Consider the following 18,940-nt stretch of genomic DNA (forward strand, 5'->3'; position numbering starts at 1 on the left):
TAAAAATGCCAGCAATCCCACCCCCAAACAAAACTGTAGCTGGTGCTGCACACCTTTAATCCCAGCATTTGGGGGGCAGAGACAGGTGGATCCTGATGACTCCAAGGTCAGCATGGTTTGCAATGTGAGTTCCGGGCCAGCCAGGGCTACATAGTGAGACCCTGTCTCAAACAAACAAAGAAAAAGTCCTTCTGAAGCTAAATCAGAGAAGGATCTCATAGATGTTCTGCTTTAAGCATGTCCCTCCAAAAGGATGGTTTGACATTAAGGAGATGGGAACCTTCCCTATTTTGGGTCTCCTTTGGAGTTCAGGAGACCGGATAAAAACATCTTCCCTCCTTTACGATGCTAATCCCCAGCCCACCTTGATCCCCTTCCACTTCACCAGAGGCTACTGTAGCTAGAGAATATGTAGGACTGTCCCTTTAAGGGAGGAATGGGGTGGGGGCGTCCCTGGCCTCAGGGAGACCTGACTTGTGCCTGCCTGCCCAGGTTTGCTCAGGGCGTGGCAGTTGTGGATAAAGGACTGCCCAGGCTTGGCAGTCCGCTTTCTGCTTTCTCCCGGAACCACCTCTCAGCCTGTTGAGCTGCTCAGGTGAGCGGCCCTGGGGGCCCCTTCCTCTCGGAGCCCTTTGCCTCTGTCCCCCCTCCTCTCCCTGGCTCTCCTCTGACTGTCCTTGCTACATAGAACTGGGGTTAAACATCCCAACAGTCTTCCAGCTTCAAGATTTCTTTTCTGGGAGCAGGAGACTATCCTCTCCTGCCTCAGTTGACTGCTCCTCACGGCTCGACTCTTTGGGACTAGATTAGACAACTGGGGTAACCCACCTGGCATTTACAATGGGGATCAGGGAAGACTGGGGGGGTCTGAGTGGATGGGAAGTCTGGGTTTAACCGGTGGGGGTGTCAGAGTAGACAGGAAGTGATTACAACATGGTATCACGATTGGGGATTTTCTTGGGGGTAAGGTGGGGAGGGGTACCTGGGGGTAACTCAGTAAACAAGAAGTAATTTAAATGCAGAGGGATGACGCGGATGGAGGCTGTGTCTGTATGGACACGCATGTGATATTGGGGCACGCGGATGATGATGAATGCCAGGAAAGAGGGGTGCTCTCCTCTCTGGAGGCTGTAAAGTGTGACTTGGGTAGGAGATGTGGGGGACTCAGATGACGAGAGTTTATGCAGATACCCGGCAGATGTGGCCATCCCGCACCGTCGTGGAGGAGGAGAGAACGCAGGAGGCAGTGATTGCAGCTGTCCTCCAGCTTGCACAGCCAGGAAGTAGATGAGGGTAGGTAGTGTCTCAGGCAAGCAGGCAGCTCTCTTCAGAACACAGCACCAGCAGGACAGGACAGTGAGGGTAGATGGCGGTTTCCAGCTCCCTGCAAATGCCAGGGTCGAGACTGCGCAGTGGCAGGGCTGCAGATGGAATCTCTGTCTTCCCCCACCCCCGCCCAGGCTCTCAGATTTTGGGTGTTTTGTGGGGATGGGAGAGTGCTGGCCTTTCGGGGCCTCAGAGGGGTCTGTAGGGAGAGATGTAAGAGGCGAAACCCTGCAGTGTGACAACAGCCTATGGTGCTAGAAGAGTTCAGAAGTGAAGGCTGTGACGGCAGTGCCGAATTCATCCAGCTGTGAAGATGATATGAGGGAGTCAGGGTCAAACTGAGAAAAATGCATGGGCTGGGCACTCAGGCAGAGCCAGCTGCCACAGCTAGTGTCTTACACACGCGGGCAACAGAATATTCGGAGGCAGCCTTCGACCACAGACATCTGCAGCATGTACCCCTAAACACCACTCCAGCTCTCTAAAGTGCTTGCTGGGGCCCTAGACATCTGAGACATAGTCCCCAAATCTACTACAGAAAAAACATACATGCTGAATCTAAAATAATGAGTTGTATGTGGTGTGTGTGTGTTGAGTATTAAATCCAGGACCTGGAGAGTAGACTAAGCAAGCCTCCAGTGCAGGGCCACTCTCCTGGGCCCTCATGGAGGAATTCTATGCAGGGACTCTACCACTGAACCACACCCCAGCCCCTCACTGGGAGACTCTAAACAGGGGCTCTACCACTGAACCACACCCCAGCCCCTCACTGGGGGATTCTAGGCAGGGGCTCTACCACTGAGCCACACCCCAGCCCCTCACTGGGGGATTCTTGGCAGGTGCTCTACCACTGAGCCACACCCCAGCCCCTCACTGGGGGATTCTAGGCAGGGGCTCTACCACTGAGCCACACCCCAGCCCCTCACTGGGGGATTCTAGGCAGGGGTTCTACCACATCCTCACTGAGAGATCCTAGGGAAGAGCTCTATCATTGAGCTGCATCTCACATCCTCTTTTTACTTTTTGTTTTGTAACATCTCACTAAGTTGTTTGGTCTGGCCTTGCACTCTGTATTCCAGGTTGGCCGTGAGTTAGCATTTCTCCTGCCTCAGCTTCCCTGGTAGCTTACATCACAGGTCTGGACCAATTTAGATGGATAGAGAAGCTGAAGGATTTCCCAGGCCTCTGGGGGTGGACCCAGGGAGATGGAGATGTCTGTGTGAGCATATGGGACACCCCTGCACCATCGGTGGCTGGCTGCATTCCTTCTAAGTGTGTGCTTTGGTGGGTAAAAAGGGTTAGTTCTGAAGGGTGACATCAGGGCTGCTAGGGATTGAGAAAGGAACCTGCAAGGTCACTGGGCAGTGTCCAGCATGTGGGGAATGGGGACAACTGTTCGCACTTACTATCTTGATGTGTGTGTGTGTGTGTGTGTGTGTGTGTGTGTGTGTGTGCACGTGAGCTTCTGATAGCTGAACAAGGCAAGCACAGGAGGTGCACAGAGACCAGGAGTTTATTTCAGGCCTCCAGGGTGACAGAAAGGCAGACTGTTATGGCCAGAGCTGTATGGAAAGGGGCTCTGTGCTGAGTGAGCCTCACTGGGGAACTAGGGGTTGGGGAGGTTGCTGCTAAGTGAAGCCCCAAAGGGCCAGGGACTTTGGTGAGGAGCAAGCTCAGAGGCAGAGTCAGGGGCGAAGGCTAGGGTAGGGGGCAAAGACTGGATTTGAGCTGGGACAGGGGAGAACTCTCTGTGGGGTCTAAAGGGCAGACCCAAGGGTGGGGCAGTAGCTAGGAACCCCCTCTGCACATGCCCTACCGACCTGGCATTATTTCTGCCATACTCCCACCCAGGAGCCCAGGGAGTCAGCTCAGGCCCCAACTAGAAGCCTGCAGCGTGTAGGCAGAGCCGGGCAGGCTCCAAGCTGTCTGTGGGAGCCACTCCCAGAACCCGGGCCTCATGCCACCTGGCTCCTGACACCCTACTCCCCAAAACACCCCGAGGCCCTCACTGTTCTGCGTTATAAACCTCTAGTGGGGGAAAAGGCATTGTTTAAATCTTGTTTTCAGGACCAAGTGATCTTGGACATCGACTTTCACCTCTCAGAACCTCAGTTTCCCCATCATACAGACGGGGATAACAAGCTGAATATGGTGCTGTAATCCTAGCACTTGGAGAGCTGAAGGCAGGAGGATGACAGATTTAAGGCCAGCCTGGACATAGCAAAATACCACTCCACCTCTTCTCTCCAAGAAAAGATTCATGCTGGGCTGTGGTAGCGCATGCCTTTAATCCCAGCACTCTGGAGGCAGAGGCAGCCAGATCTCTGTGAGTTTGAGGCCAGCCTAGTCTACAGAGTGAGTTCCAGGACAACCAGGAACACTTAAAAACCCTGTCTCGAAAGACAAAAAAAAAAAAAAAAGATTCATTATGGTAAAACCTAACTTCACTGTCCAAGCAATGCAATGGCTCCTCCTTCCCAGAGCTTGAGTGCTCACCCAGCCCCCACTTGACTTTGGAGTTTCTTATCTCCAGCCCAGCCAGCTTCAGGCTCACTACCAGCCTTCCTATGTGTACCTTGGGCTGTGCTCCTGTGTGAGCAACAGGTGGGACAGGGAACCAGTGGCGCAGGGCCTTGTGTCCTGGTCACTCTGCTAAGACTGGTCCTGTTCTCTGGACTCCTCTAGATCAACGCTGTGCCATGCAAGAGGTCCTTCTGAGCCTGCTGGTCCTCCTAGCAGGTGAGTGTCTGGCCACCAAACTGCCCTTGCCCCTGGGCCTTGTCTCTCAGCTGGGTGGTGACGAGCTGTGTGCGTGTGTGTGTGTGTGTGTGTGTGTGTGTGCGTGTGTGTGTGTGTGTGCATGTGTGGAGTATGTGGTGTGTTTCCAGTGGGGAGATGCCATTAAATTTTCCCTTACAGCAAGCCGAAGGATCTGCCCAGTAATCTTGTGTGTCCTGATTACTGTCATGGCCTCTCTACATCGCCTTCCCAGATGCATCTAGGAGCCTAGAAGTGATGTAGCGGATAATAGGAGTATCTCGTGCCTCAGTTTCCCCATCTCTGAAAACACAAGAGAAGAACAGCACTTAGTCATAGGGGCTTTGTAAGGCTTCAATGCATTAATGTTTGAACAGCGTGAGACAGGGCCTGGGTGGAGTAGTCTCAAGCATTCATGCCTTAAATATAATTAAGCATTGTTTTTGTCCCTGTAACAGAACTCAGGCCCAGGCTGAAGCCAAGCAAGCTTTCCACCAGGATTTAATCCTCACCCTGTGCTCGCGTTGTGTTCTCTCCTTCCTTCCTCCCTGCCTCTGCCTCTTTTGTGTGTTCATGACTGTGTGTGCTCGTGTGTGTGTGCAGCTGTGCATGTGTTGGTGTGGCTGTGCCTGTGGCAGCCAGAGGACAGCTTTGGCCATCATGTCTTAGGAGTTAACCATCTTTTCTTTTTTTCTCAATTATTTTATATGTATGGCTTTTGCCATTTGAGTGCTTGGCAACTGCGGAGGTCAGAAGAGGGTGTCAGATCCCCTGGAACTGGAGTTACACATGTTTGGGAACCATCACATGGGTGCTGGGAACTGAGCTTGGGTCTTCTGCAAGAGCGGTCAGAGTCATCTTTCTCCAGCTGCCCCCACACCTTTTTTTTTAAAAAAAAAAAACAAACACTTTTTACTTTACCATTCTTTGGGTACACGTGGCATTATTTAGAATAGGGGTGTAGGAATATATTGAAGTTGCCAGCTGAGAGTCATTTCAAAGGGGGTGGTCGGCAATCCTGATAACGGCGGGCTAGCGCTGCGGAGGACTGTGGGCATCGCTGGTGTGGAGGAAACAGCCCTGGGAACAGAAACCATCTGCCACCTTGGAGAACAAAGCTTCTCCAGCAGGAGGCGTGGCCAGGCCGCTGTCTGGAAACATTCACTCAGACAGAGGCCAAAAAGTACCCAGAATAGGATCTGTTTCCGGTGGCAAAATGCTGGTGTGACTCACAGTTGGGGGTGGGTGGGTGTGTCCAGGTGGGACAAGCCAGCGGCTGATTCCTGTGCACTTCGGAGGTGGGGCTGTGCCCCTGCAGAACATTTTCCTCAGGCAGCAAACCTCCACGGCTCTTCTAGGGCCACCATAGTCACCACTTGTCATTCCTTGTTCCCACAGGCCTTCCTGCTCTAGATGCCAATGACCCTGAGGGTGAGTCAGAGCCCACCCCTCCAGCCCACTTACCCCAGACCCCTGCTATTGTCTCAGACTCATGTGTGTGTGCCCTTTCTCTTTGCAGATAAAAATAGTCCTTTCTACTACGGTAAGAAGAGCATCCCTTTTCACTTCTTCCCGACCCTACATAATATTTTGTATCAAGGGTTCCACACAAGGGTGCCTGACAGTTCACAGTGACCCAGGGGCCAGGTTAGGAGAGGGTGTGAAATGGGTCACTGAGTATCCAGGCAGATTAAAGGAATCAGTTGTGAGGGGTAATGCAAGACAGACACGGGAGTGAGTCCAGTCTGCTAGCTGCATTAGGTTCAGATCAACCTCCAGAAAGTTGGTCATGAATATCTTCCCAAAAAAGGTGGGTAATTCTACCCCCCCCCCTTCTCCACTCCCAGCTTCCACTGGGAGCTGCCCCTTGCCCCTGCCCTCTCCTTCTCCACTGACCCTCACCCCTGCTCCAGCTAATGTCCTCAGATACAGAAGGCATCTGCCAATCTCATGACCTATACACGCGCTGGGCCACTCTGTCTTCCTGCAGATCTCTGTTCCAATGGGGCCTCCTCAGAGAGCCCTTGCTTGACAGTGGTCTCTAAAGACCCTCATCTTGACTTTCTATCTTCCCAGCACACTGATGCTTTCCCTTCAGACAGCTTCTCTGCCCCTGAATGCACATGAAGCATCTTGCTTGCTTGGATATGAACTGTAATGTGTGCACCACGGGGCTGCGGTTTTGCTTTTTCCCTTTTACTGCAGCGGAGTGAGTTGGGAGATAGATGTTGGGGGTAGAAGGGGCAGGGGAGCTAGCTTTGCGATTCTCTCTGTTTCTCAGATTGGTACCGACTCAGAGTCGGCGGGCTCATCTGTGCAGGGATTCTCTGTGCTGTGGGCATCATCGTCCTTATGAGTGAGTACAGGAGCTTTGGGAGGGGCGGAATGAACGGGGAAAGGACTGCGTGGTCCTTCCTCTGACCACATCCCTCTCCAACAGGTGGAAAGTGCAAATGCAAGTTCAGACAGAAGCCCAGGTGAGATGGGTTCTGGGCATGCCCAAAAGGCTAAGCCTTGTGCAAAGAGAACAGGCCTGGGTAGCTGCCCTGAGGTCTCTTGGTATTTGTTTCACACAAATCATCCCCTAGAAGGCTTTGGTCCCTAGCTTTGTACAACCCTGTAGGGAGAACCAGCCAAGAAAGTGTCTAGGCAAGCTGAGAATCCCGTAGCCCTGTGGGAGAGAACAAATAAGGGATTTATTTGTATGTTATCATTTTTATTTCCCTAGTCACCGCCCAGGGGATGGGCCGCCTCTCATCACACCAGGTAAGACACTCAGGGGGTGGCAAGGGATGGGGTTAGGGTCACAAGTGGCAGCTGGAGAGGGATTGTGCCTGCACTGGAGAGAAGGGGCTGGAGAGATCCTTGCAAACTGACCCCATCCCCCCACCAGGCTCTGCTCACAACTGCTGAAGATGGACCAGCTGAGGAGCACAGAGCGCCTCTGAGCCCAGGTCCTGGTTTTGGAGGTGGCCTGAACTCTAAGATGACCGTCCCAACCTCTCCTGGCACTGCCTTGTCCAAGCCTCGTTCTTACCTCTCTCATGGTAGCAGGCTCGTTGTTCAGTTTTTAATCTAAAATAATTTTACATCGTGCTCATGTGAGTTAGAGACTCTGTGTTCTGGACTGTGGCTATGGGCAGTGAGGAGGTGGGCAGATGTTGAAGTGGGCTTGGGGGGCCTTGATGAGATGGGCACTTGTGTGCAGCAAGTGGCTGAATCTCTATTAGACCTGCGTGTCATGACCTGATGGTGGACATGAGACGTCCCTCTCTGTCCAGCAGCCTCCTGTCCACTGGTCAACTAAAGACACTTCTGGGAGTGAAAAGGAGCCCTAATCACAAGCAGTGACGTTGAGAATAACTAGGGTTATAAATAAATAGGGCCATCCTACTATGTTGGAGCCACTCAATAACTTAGCCCCACCTTCACCCCTGCAGTGGCCTTCTCGCTCATTCTGAGACCTCACTTTATCATGAGACATTCCCATATACCAAGTGTCCTTTTAATTCCCCAGGGCACCCCTAATAGTTATCAGTGGTCACATAGAGTGAGACCCTCCACTGACCCCAGGCTTTTTTGAGACCCCCCTCCCAGCACCCTGATATCAGGGCCTCCAACAGGATGCCATGTGACACCCTGGAAAATGCCTAAAACCGTTCAAAACAAAATTCTTGCCCAGGGTCCTATCCAGGGCCATCACCCGCCACTCAACAGCATTCACAAGACCTTCCTGCCATGAGTCCGCAGACAGGGCAGGTTGTGGGGAGCACAGGGCATTTATTTCTGTTCTTGCCCCTGTCACATTCTGGGAACAGGGTGCCAGGGCTTTCTCTGATACACCCAGACTCATCATTACCGCTTCACCGTTTCTGCACACACGTAAAAGCAACAAGACACCAGCAGTCAGTCTTTGGCAGCAGACATGCCTACATGCAGCAAAGTACCAGGCCCAGAAACTGCCCAGCAGCTGTGATGTCACTGAATGTCACAGAGATACATACTCCTCCACTAAAGCCAATGGCCAGATTGGGTTTGAGTGGAAAAGAAAGCTTTCTCTCGGTACTTTATACGGAGAAGGGCCAAGGGATCATTGAGGGCGGGATATTTAGACCTCTTGGAGCTCAGCAGATTGCCCTTTTAGCTTCTGTATCCCAGCTCCCTGCTGTGTCCCAGGCTGAGTACCCAAGTCATTGTCTGTAGGAGCATCTGTCCTCAGTCAAAATGTGGCCTCAGACTGCATGGGATCCAAACGTTGTTGGGAGCAGAGAGACCTCTTCCCGTTTGCCCCTAAGCTGCAGATCCTCCAGAGTGTGGGCTAAGCCTGACCCAGGCTGATGCATTTGGATAGTGAGTGGTCTGTATCATATAGGACTGGCTGTGATGGCCAGGTGACCAGGTCCGAGAGAGTACCCCAATGCCGCAGGATGCCCTTGCCAGCCCCTCAACCACTTCCGCCCCAGCCTCAGGCACTGAGATCCAACTCATGGTGCTGGTAGATCTGCGTGGGGCCCTTGAAGCACGCTGCGAATAGAAAGCGTCTTCCCGCTACGGTGACTTGGGCAAAGGCTCGGGGGGCCACCAAGGCCGGGGGTCCCAGTTCCTGTAGCGGCTCCAAGATCCCTTTGTCAGGCTCAAGGCGGAAGACCTGGCTGAAGGCGAAGTCACTGCCCAGGATGGCCAACTGGTCTCGGGCTATTAGCATTGGCTGGAAGACATGGGAACCTCGAGATGGAAGCTGCTGTACCAGGCGGAACATGGAGCCATCCCAGCGCATGACCTGCAAGGTGTGGAAGCTAGTTAGAGCCTGGGCCAAGAGACGCTGGGCCTGCCCGTCATCCTCAAGGCTCTGGAGAACTTGCAACATGAGCCTGTGGGTCCTCAGTTTCTCTGTAGATCTTTTTTTTTTTTTTGAGACTTGCTGGCAGTGACTGTCTCAAACCTTCTAGGTAGTGACAGGACAAGCCTGTGACACCAACACTATGCCTAGCAGCTTCCTTAATGTGTAGATAACAATCACCTTCTCAGAGCAGATAATTAATTGTTCTGGTCCTTTCTCTCTCCCTCGCATACTACAGAGTGCCCAGCAAGAGTCTATTGATCTTACTGCCATGCGTTATATTTACCCAATCTGTTCTGGCTGCATCCTGACCCAGCTTCCAGTCTCCTACTGGTTTCTGACTCCTGTTCTTATCTCCACTGTTTTCCCTTGGAGACCCCTCAAATAACTGAGTTGGGGGGGTCTGTCCCCGACTGTACCTCATTCTGAAAAGAGAATCCTGGAGACTGTGAGCGGGGCCTAACACCAGCTCAACCTTGAGGGGGTAGTCTCCCAATGGGAAGGGTGTGGTTGGAGTTAACTGTCATCCTGGAATGTTCTAGCGTTACAGAGCAAAGCTTAGCAGAGGAGAACAAGCTTAGCAGAGCAGATCATGTTGGCACATTCTTGTTACAACAGCACAGTGCTGAACCACGAGATCGAGGCCAGCCTGGACTGCATGTTAAGACCCTATCTGATTCTGCCTCGGGCTCTAGTTCATCAGTTGAGGGTCAGGAGTGCAGCTCCATTGTGGAATCCACTAGAAAGGGGGTGGGGGTGTGGCTTGCTTGCCTAGAATTCGTCAGGGATTGGTTGTGGGTGAGGCTCAGTGGTAGAACCCATGCCTAGAATTCACCCGTGAGGGGCTGTGCTGAAATAGTGGTCCAGCCCCCTGTCAACTGCTGTGATCAGGCCTGGACCCCACTGACTGCCCCCAGTCTCACCATGGAGTCCCCAATGTATCGTGTCAGGCAGAGGAACACATCTCCACCGGCCTGAAAGTGTTTCGTGGCATAGACATCTTCGGCCTCTGGGATGTCTGTGCGCCTTTCGAAGCGGCCACCAAACCAGTGGAAGAGCACTGGTCTCTGGGAGGCTGAAGCAAGCAGCAGATGCGGTCGGCCATCCAGCTCCAGGACCTCAGCATCGGTGTCGCGGTGCCAGGCATGCAGGCTCTGGCGTGGGTAGAAGCCGGACCCGTCTCGGCACAGCAGGGTGGTGCTACCAGCTTTGGAGGCATCAGCCACCACGAAGCAGGGCTGCCCATCCAACCACAGGAGTTCGGCATCATTGGGTCGCAGTAGGCGTTGAGGGGCTAGGACCTGTATTGGGGCCAGATGCAGGTCGGCGCTGGGCCGAGACCACAGATATGAGCCTCCCCACAAACGGGCAGCCAGTATGAAGAGGCGTGGGCCCAGCACCAGAGGTTTGCAGGACACCACGGAGGGCGCTGTAGGGAGAGTGGGACACAGTCAGGCTCAGTGGCAATCTGGGGACAGGAGGGAAGGGGCCAGGAGAGGAGGCGAGCTCACCAGACACCTCTTCCTCTATCCGGAAGCGGTGCACGCTGTAGTCCCAGACCAGGATCAAGCAGCGGCCAGCAAAGGGCTGTGCCAGGATCATGTGAGGTTCCCCCTGATAGGAGAAGGGCTCCACGCTCAGTGCCGACTCTGCAACAGTCTGGAGCCAGGACAGTTCTAGAGGCAGCAAGAGAGTCAGGGGTGCCTAGGAGTGGGTAGGAGACCTCATTGCTGAGCCTTGGTTAGCATGTTTTTGAAAAGACTTCACAGAGTTCACCACATAGGGACCTACAGAATGGAACCTTTTTGTCCACAGATGTGTTAACTCTCAGAAACATGAACGTGTTTCTTTTCAAGGCCGAGTGGCATCATCAAATAATCCCTTGGAAACTGTCTTAGACAGATGCCATGGACACGCTTGTGATCGCAGCCTTGAGGAAGCCGAGGCAGGAGGATCTCGGGTTGATGGCCAGCCTGGGCTAACGATATAATGCAAGCAAAAATAACATGCTATATATTGTGATCCTGTCTCAAAAACAGAAAACAAAACAAACAGCACATTTAGTTACTCAATTAACTCCACAACAATCCCGTGAGCTACACTCTGTTACCACGAGAACTTGAGGATAAGTGGCCGGGGCAGCCAGCTAGCCAATGACATTCATTCTCCCAAGCTGGAGCTGGGACATAGAAGACAGGCCTGTCAGCCCAGCTATTCAGGAGAATGAGCCAGGATGATTGAAAGTTCAAGGCCTGTCTGGGAAACAAGAGTTCAGGATGGTCTCGGCAACTTAATAGCAGACCCTATTCAAAACCAAAAAAAAAAGTAAAAAGAGGGTTGGAATGTATGTAACTCAGTGGTAGAGCCCCTGCCTAGAATCCCCCAGTGAGGGGCTGGGGTGTGGCTCAGTGGTGGAGCCCCTGCCTAGAATCCCCCAGTGAGGGGCTGGGGTGTGGCTCAGTGGTAGAGCCCCTGCCTAGAATCCCCAGTGAGGGGCTGGGGAGTGGCTCAGTGGCAGAATGCTTGCCTAACATGTGAAAGATTCTGAGTTTAATCTCTAGTAACATACACACGCACATACAACACAAAGACACACAAACATAGAGATACACACACCACTTTTTTCATGAAGCATGGAGATAACCATCAGGCAGCCCCACCAGAATGTTCCAGCACCCCTGCTAACACGCTCCCCAGATATCATGATCAAGTTCACAACAGACAAGAAGTGCGATATTCGCATCACTATGTGAGCAGGACTTGTCCTGGATCTGGCCTCTTTCAATCCGTTTTTCCCATATCCCAAATCACACAGCATGTCACAACCTGGTCTGAACCATAAAAACAAGGCAGCAGCTAGGGGCTACCCCACTCATGCAGAAGATGGGTTATCTGCTCCTACTTGTGTTTTTGTTTTGTTTTGTTTTTTTGTTTTTGGTTGTTTTTTTTTTTTTTTTTTTTGTTTTTTTTGGATTTTTCGAGACAGGGCTTCTCCGTAGCTTTTGGTTCCTGTCCTGGAACTAGCTCTGGTAGACCAGGCTGGCCTCGAACTCACAGAGATCCGCCTGTCTCTGCCTCCCGAGTGCTGGGATTAAAGGCGTGCTCCACCACCGCCCGGCTCCCCACTTGTGTTTTTATGTGTACAGTTGCATGACACGTGCCTGGGGGGTCAGAGGGCAAGTGTGAGAGCTGGTTCTCTCCTTCCATCAAATGGGTTCTGGGGATTGAGCCCAGGTCACCAGGCTTGGTGGCAAGTGCCCTTACCCACTGAGCCATCTCACCAGCCCAGGAGGCTCCTTGATTCACTCTCCAGGTTGTCAGTGAGAGACCCAGGCTCTAACTCCATTGGTGGTGTGCCACCCTATATACCAGGCCCTGTTCCTAAGTAGCAAGGTTGGAATAATAAGCTAAAACCGAGAACGTTCAACAAAGGGAATCTTTGTTTTTTTAGGTAGGCCTTTACCATGTAACCTACATGGGCCTCAAGTTTATAATCCCCCAGCCTCAGTCGTTCCAGTGCTGGGGTTGCAGGCATGTGCTACCATGCCCTGAAGAATCTTTGAAAAATCAGAGTCCTTTAAATCAGCCCTTCCTGGGCTGGGGAGATGGCTCAGGACACTTGTCAGTCTAATGGAGCTGAGTTCAGTCCCAGAACCCATATGGTACAATGAGAGAATCAGTTTCCGCTTGTCCTCTGATCTCTGCACCTGTGCCATGGTACACATGGGGCCACTACTCCCTCACACACATATTTTGAAACAAACAAAGCTGGTCGGTGGTAGTGTATGCCTTTCATCCCAGCACTGAGGGAGGCAGGGGCAGGCGGGTCTCCATGAGTTTAAGGCCAGCCTGGTCTATAGAGTGAGTTCCAGGATAGCCAGGGCTACATAGAGAAACCCTGTTTCAAAAAGCAACAACAAAAAAAACTGCAAACAAAGCCCTATAACTGGTGTTTGCACCCTTCCTTGGCTTCCCTGGTCCCGGCTCTGGGCTTCCTCAGATGCTAAGGTCTTCTCCAGTCCTGACCTCCTCACTCCTACCCCGGACTCTGCCTGTGCCTCCCAACTCTGTCCCTACTCCCTGTCTGTGCCTTCTCATTTTGGGGGAATCATCCGGGACTGTGTGGGATTGCCTGACTTCTCTCACCTCAGGAAGGGTGCGATCCAGGGCCACCCATCTCCTGGTCCTTCTTCATGACCCAGAACTCAGAAAATGTCACGATATATTCTATACATTCGTGGAAGAGCTAAAAGAAGACAAGCTCCAGGGAGGAGGGATGTACCTGCAGCTACCAGGACCAAACAGGTGCATAGGAGGGACATTTAAAGGCCTCCTATTAACAAGACCAGCAAAGACTCACAAAACGCTTGTAAGCCAAGCATAGAGCTGCACGCCTGTCTTCCATACTGGGGAGGCTGAGACCAGAGTATTGCTACAAGTTTGAGGCCAGCTCTGGCTACATAGTGAAACTTTGTCTCAGAAAACAAATCAAAAATAGCTACAAACAAGGGCAGGAGAGATGGCTCAGGTTAGGAGCGCTTGCTGCTCTTGCAGAGAACTGGAGTCCTGGTTCCCAGCTCCCATGTAGGACAGTTTACAACGCCTTTAACTTCAAGTCCAGTGAATCCTACATCTGCGCTTGAATGCACATGCCATACACAGACAGACACACATATGTATTGCAACAACAACAACCATAATAATATAAAAGTCTCTTGTCCCGGGACCGGCATCAGAAACTGTGCCCACAGAAGGTGGGGGAGGCAGAAGAGTCACAAGTTCAACGCCAGCCTTGTTGGTGAACTGAGAGTCTGTCAAAAAGGAAAGAGAAATACTACCCAGCGTTCAGTCCTCACAGAGACCTGGGATCACTGGATACATCCCTGCTTTACAAGTGAGGAAACCAAGGCTCAGGGAGGATAATGCCTCAGCCCTGTGGCTGCCCCCTTTCTCCCTGATTTCCTCCTCTACTTTGGAGGCCCTGTTGTCCCTCCCACCGCTGAGGAGTTGGGGAAAGGACAGGAAGACTTCACCTGTAGCCCTGCACTTGAACTTCTTCGGGTCAAGGTGGTTGAGTTGCATTTGGGCAAGGGCAGAGGGGCCTGCACAGGCCCCCAGGCCCACGCTCGCATTCACCGTAGGCACCCACTGCAGCAGCCAAAGTACTCGGCAGTCACACTGAAATGGGTTCCCACGGAGGTCCCTGGGGCGAGAAGCCAGGAAGAAGCTGTGACCCAGTGTCCCTGGCTTAGAGGCTGAGAAACCTTCTCAAGTGAGGGTCTAGAATGGCACCCTCAGGTGACAAGGAAGTTCAAGCAAAGCACACTGGCAAAGCAAGCCCAAGGAGGCCCACCTCTCCCTCCCTATCAACATTCCCAAGCCCTGCCCTCTGCCCTTCCCGAGCCTGAGCTCACACGTGAGTCAGAGTTTCCAGGCCTCGGAACAGGAATCTGGGGAGAGCCTCGAGGTGGTTGTTGGCCAGGCTTCTGATGGAGCAGGAGAAGAAAGAATGTCAGCCGTGGCCAGGAGATGCTATGACCTTGAGGGATAGGTCGGGTGCCTATGGTGGAGGACTGGGCTGTGGAGATACACACAGGTGTGTGAGCGAGCGGAGTCCTCTCAGGGCATTCTTGGAGATGGAGCCAATCTTGTTGTCCTCAATGAAGCTGTGGGGAGAGGGTAGAGTGAGGGAGAGGCCCGCAGTGCTGGAGAAACCGGCCCTAGGAAGCCACCGGAAGAGCTTCTTTCTCCTCTCTCACATAGAATGACCACAAGGAAACCATTCTTCACCAGGCTGCTCTCACAGTAGCCAAGGCCTTGCCTCTATGGTCACTGACAAGCTTATCATAAGTATGGCTACCACCACCACCACCACCACCCTGGCACCAGTGGCACCAACATGTGTGCCTCTCTTATCATTACTGAACTCAGCATCAGCAACTGCTGTTAACCCCAGAACCACGCTAGTCATCTCCACCCACTTCCAGCAGCACCTCACCACCTTCCATTAACACCCATTGCCAACCCCACACCAACATCACACCTTCATGACCAGAAACAAAACTGTCGCCATGACGCCACCGCTGCCACCGTTGTTACAAATCTCAGCTGGTACCAACAGCATCACCATCACCACCAACATTCTCACCACCCACCACCACCCCCAGCATGGTTTTTTCATGAAAAGCAGCAGCTTCATCATCATTTGTAAACCCAGAGCCAACACCACCATCAAAACTGACAACAGGGATGGGGCATGACTCAACAGGTAAAGGCGGTTGCCACCATGGCAACCCAAGTTCAATCCCTGGAACCCATGTGGTGGAGGAGAGGCTCTGTTCCCACAAATTCTTGTCTGACTTCATATATGGGCCATCGAGTATGCACTGTCACCTCACCCCTCCAAATAAATGCAACATTTTTTAAAAACATGGCACCTGGGCTGAGGTGTGCCTCAGAAATAGAATGCTTACCTAGAATACCCCAGGGAAGGGTTGGGCATGTGTTTTGGCTTGATGGTAGAGCCTCTGCCTAGAGTCCCCCAGGGGGGGGCTGGGATGTGGCTCAGTGGTAGAGCCCCTGCCTAGAATCCCCCAGTGAGGGGCTGAGGTGTGTGGCTCAGTGGTAGAGCCCCTGCCTAAAATCCCTCAGTGAGGAGTTAAGAACTACTTTCCTAGCATGCCCTAGACCCCAGTTTTCAAAACAAACAAACAAATAGAAAATACAAAACTAGAAAACCCCCACCAACATTCTACCCATTGCTGTGACCAACATCAACACACACCATAAGCACGGGCCCCTACACTGACAATCATCACAAACACCAGTCCCACACACCTTATACATAGCCCCAGTAACACCAACACTATTATGGCAGCCATTTTGGTCATCAGTCCTCTTATTCTGTTGGCAGTAATATAACTGTCATGAAAGAGAGATAAGGCCATGTGGCAGAATGTAGATGAATAGAAATGGGTTAACTTAAGTCGTAAGAGCTAGTTAGTAATAAGCCTGAGCTATTGGCCGACCATTTATAATTTATATTAAGTCTCCGTGTTGGTTATTTGGGAACGGTTGGCAAGAAAGAAGTAATAAGCCTGAGCTATTGGCCGACCATTTATAATTTATATTAAGTCTCCGTGTTGGTTATTTGGGAATGGTTGGCAAGAAAGAACAGTCCATCAACAATCAGTTACAAGGGACACCCCCTACATCCCATCATCCACAGCAGCATTACCACACTGCCAGGGGCACTGCAAACCTATCATACAGCCGTGCCTTCCAGCAACCTGACTCCCGCACACTGGCACTGCCACCCACACTGTCACGTGGTCACTGCATAGCTTCAAGTGGCTTCTGGGTAATTTTAAATGTTTCCTGGCTCTGACCGCTTTGTATACACTTTCCTAGAATCCCCCTGCATCAGAACAACTGAGTCTGGCTACCTAGACCCTTTGCTAATTCTTGGTTTCCAAGACTGGGACTGGAACCTGTGGTCTCACACAGGTTAAGCAAATATCTACCCCCAAGATATAACTCTAGTCTTTTACTTTATTATATTTTAATTATTTCTTATTATGAGACAGGGTCTCACTGGGTTGCTCAGGTTAGCCTTGAACTCACTCTGTAGTCCAAGCAGGCATTGAATTAGCCATCCTCCTGCCTCAGCCTTCTGAATAGCTGGGATTACAGGCCTGAGCCACAGGGCCCAGCTTCCATTGTGAATCTTTTTTTTTTTAATTTAAAAATAATTCCTTTATTTTGTTTCCCATTTCCCTCCCCCTCCTCCCACCCTTCTCCCCCTCCTCCCACCTTTCTTCCCCTCCCCCCACTCCTCTCCCCCTCCCTCTCCAGTCCAAAGAGCAGTCAGGGTTCAAAGAACACAAAGGTGAGATTCAGTTCTGACCAGTAGCCCCTGAGCTGTCCACACTGCATCCTTCCTCCTATGGACCTGCCATTGGCCAGATGCCCCCTTCCCCAGGCCACCTCCGTTTGTCTTCTTACACTGGGAGTCACTGAGAGGCTCGCCCGCCCCTCCAGACCCACTTCCCCAGTCTCTGGCTGTACTCACAGGTACTGAAGGTAGGACAGGCCGATGAAGGCATCGTCCTCAATCACGGAGAAGGTGTTGGATGTGAAAAGCCTGGCAAGAGGGCAAGGCAGATGTTTTCAGAGTTGCAAACCAGTATCTATGTCTGTACCCTTAACCTCCATCCAATTCAAAGACACACCTGCAAGTGTGGGTGTATGTGAATGGACACAGATGCTTCCATAAGTACACCCAATGTACACGTGTCCTCACAGGTGTCTGAGCACTCCCCATGAATGTCCATGTGCAACACACACACACACACACACACACACACACACGCATCTCCACACACACACGCACACACAGGAACAGCCATTCCCTTGAGCAGAGAGTCATGGGCCCAACCAGGACATACTCACAGGAGGTGCAGTGATGGCATCTTCATGAAGCTGCCAGCCTTCAGCTGGGAGACCCCCATCCTGACAAGGGATCTGGGGGCATGAGATCAGTGAGCAGGAAGACATTTCAGTTTCCCTCTCTAAAATCAGAGGTCTTGGCTGCTCTGAAGGCCCTGGTCTCCCATGTTGAGCCTGGGGTGCCTCCTACTACCCTCTATCTTTGCCCTCTGCCATTCCCTCCACACAATACAAAGTTCTTGGCAGTACTCAGCCCCGGGATACCAGTGTTCCCATTGTTCCCCCTGCCCTTTGGGACACCCCTAATCGGCACCTTTCCAAATCTCAGCATCCCTCTTTCAGACATCCCAGAATTCTTTGGTATCCAAGATTCTGATAGAGACCCCCAACCTCCTACCCCAAGCCGTGTAGTTCCAGGTCTCCTCCCCCCTTTAGGCCCGCAGAGGGCCTGGCACTCACAGTGACAGGAGCGTGGTGGAGAAGCTCTCGGGCAGCTCGGTGGAGCCCTCACACAGAGTACTTTCCTTGGAGCAGGAACAGCGTGGAGGACACTTTCCTTTGGGAGGACTCCAGGCCACTCCTGCCCCAGCTCCGGCCAACAGCAACAACAGAATGCCTGCCCCTCCCATGCCCCCGGCCCCTGCCCAGGCTCCCACCGACCCTAGTCCACCAGACCCGGACTGCTACATCTTTGTAGGATGCTCCTCCACCCTGCTGCTGGCCATGCTGCCTGTGACTGCCTCGCCTTGTTCTTTCTCTCAGTCCCTTCCCTGGGGACTCCCTGTATCCAGGGAGTGTGGGATTCTCTGTCACTAGCTTTCTCTCCCTATCTTTCTATTACTCTATTTCCCACCCCTGCAATCTCTTGTCTATTTCTGTCTTTGTCTCTCTGTGTCTCTGATTTGGCCTCTAGAATTCTGGTGTGTGTGTGTGTGTGTGTGTGTGTGTGTGTGTGTGTGTGTCTGTCTGTCTGTCTGTCTGTCCTGGTCCTTCTGCCTGATGTCTGTAACTCTCACCTCCCTGCCCTGGTTCAAGTTTCCATTACTTTCTGTGTGTCCTCCCACACTCTTGTCCCACTTGTTGTGGCCTGGGATGTGCCCAGCAGAAGGGTAGGAAGGAGGGGGGGTCAGAGGCCATAGGAAGAAAAGGCTCAGGGAAGGGACTGAATGGCCTTTGAGGGGGCGGGGCTGCCAAGAGCTTGAGCCACCCTAGGCACTCCCAACCAACCCCCTCATCAGAGTCCCTACTCAACCCCAGTTGGGGAGAGTGGGAAGGATGTCCCCAGGGTGGAGACCAGATGGCTCTGCAGACTGCAGATGGGAGGGGCTAGGAGGAGAAGTCCCTGGGGGATGGGGGATATTCTAGCTGTCCCACCAGCCCCTTCTCTTAAAGGGTGTGGTCCAGCCTGTCACCAAAGCTCCACCAGGCCAGTACCGGTCTGGCTGCTCCCCCTGGTGGTCAGTTCAGAGCTCACTCCAGGTCCCTGGGATTAACTCTATGTGATCCAAGACTGAATGCAAGAACTAAGGTGATGGCGCCACCTCTCTTTTCCATGTCAGATCTATCGAG

General features: G+C 52.4%; 2 protein-coding genes across 2 annotated transcripts; one reads left to right on the forward strand and one right to left on the reverse strand.

The window, feature by feature from the left end:
• The first annotated feature begins 525 nt into the window (after positions 1-525).
• Fxyd3 (FXYD domain containing ion transport regulator 3) lies at positions 526-7,179 on the forward strand. Its single transcript, XM_075984845.1, has 8 exons — positions 526-595; positions 4,012-4,065; positions 5,482-5,514; positions 5,603-5,626; positions 6,365-6,439; positions 6,524-6,560; positions 6,812-6,849; positions 6,977-7,179. The coding sequence occupies exons 2-8, from the start codon at positions 4,026-4,028 to the stop codon at positions 6,994-6,996; spliced, it is 267 nt and encodes an 88-aa protein (XP_075840960.1). The 5' UTR covers positions 526-595; positions 4,012-4,025; the 3' UTR covers positions 6,997-7,179.
• A 74-nt stretch (positions 7,180-7,253) lies between these two features.
• On the reverse strand, positions 7,254-18,689 carry Lgi4 (leucine rich repeat LGI family member 4). The gene is made up of 9 exons (XM_075984831.1): positions 17,831-18,689; positions 17,375-17,446; positions 16,995-17,066; positions 14,518-14,589; positions 14,338-14,409; positions 13,957-14,126; positions 10,435-10,599; positions 9,847-10,352; positions 7,254-8,863 (listed from the first exon to the last, which is right to left on the reverse strand). The coding sequence occupies exons 1-9, from the start codon at positions 17,998-18,000 to the stop codon at positions 8,549-8,551; spliced, it is 1,614 nt and encodes a 537-aa protein (XP_075840946.1). The 5' UTR covers positions 18,001-18,689; the 3' UTR covers positions 7,254-8,548.
• Between the last annotated feature and the right edge of the window lie 251 nt (positions 18,690-18,940).

The sequence above is a fragment of the Microtus pennsylvanicus genome, chromosome 1, assembly GCF_037038515.1.
Source record: "Microtus pennsylvanicus isolate mMicPen1 chromosome 1, mMicPen1.hap1, whole genome shotgun sequence".
Taxonomy (NCBI): Eukaryota; Metazoa; Chordata; class Mammalia; order Rodentia; family Cricetidae; genus Microtus; species Microtus pennsylvanicus.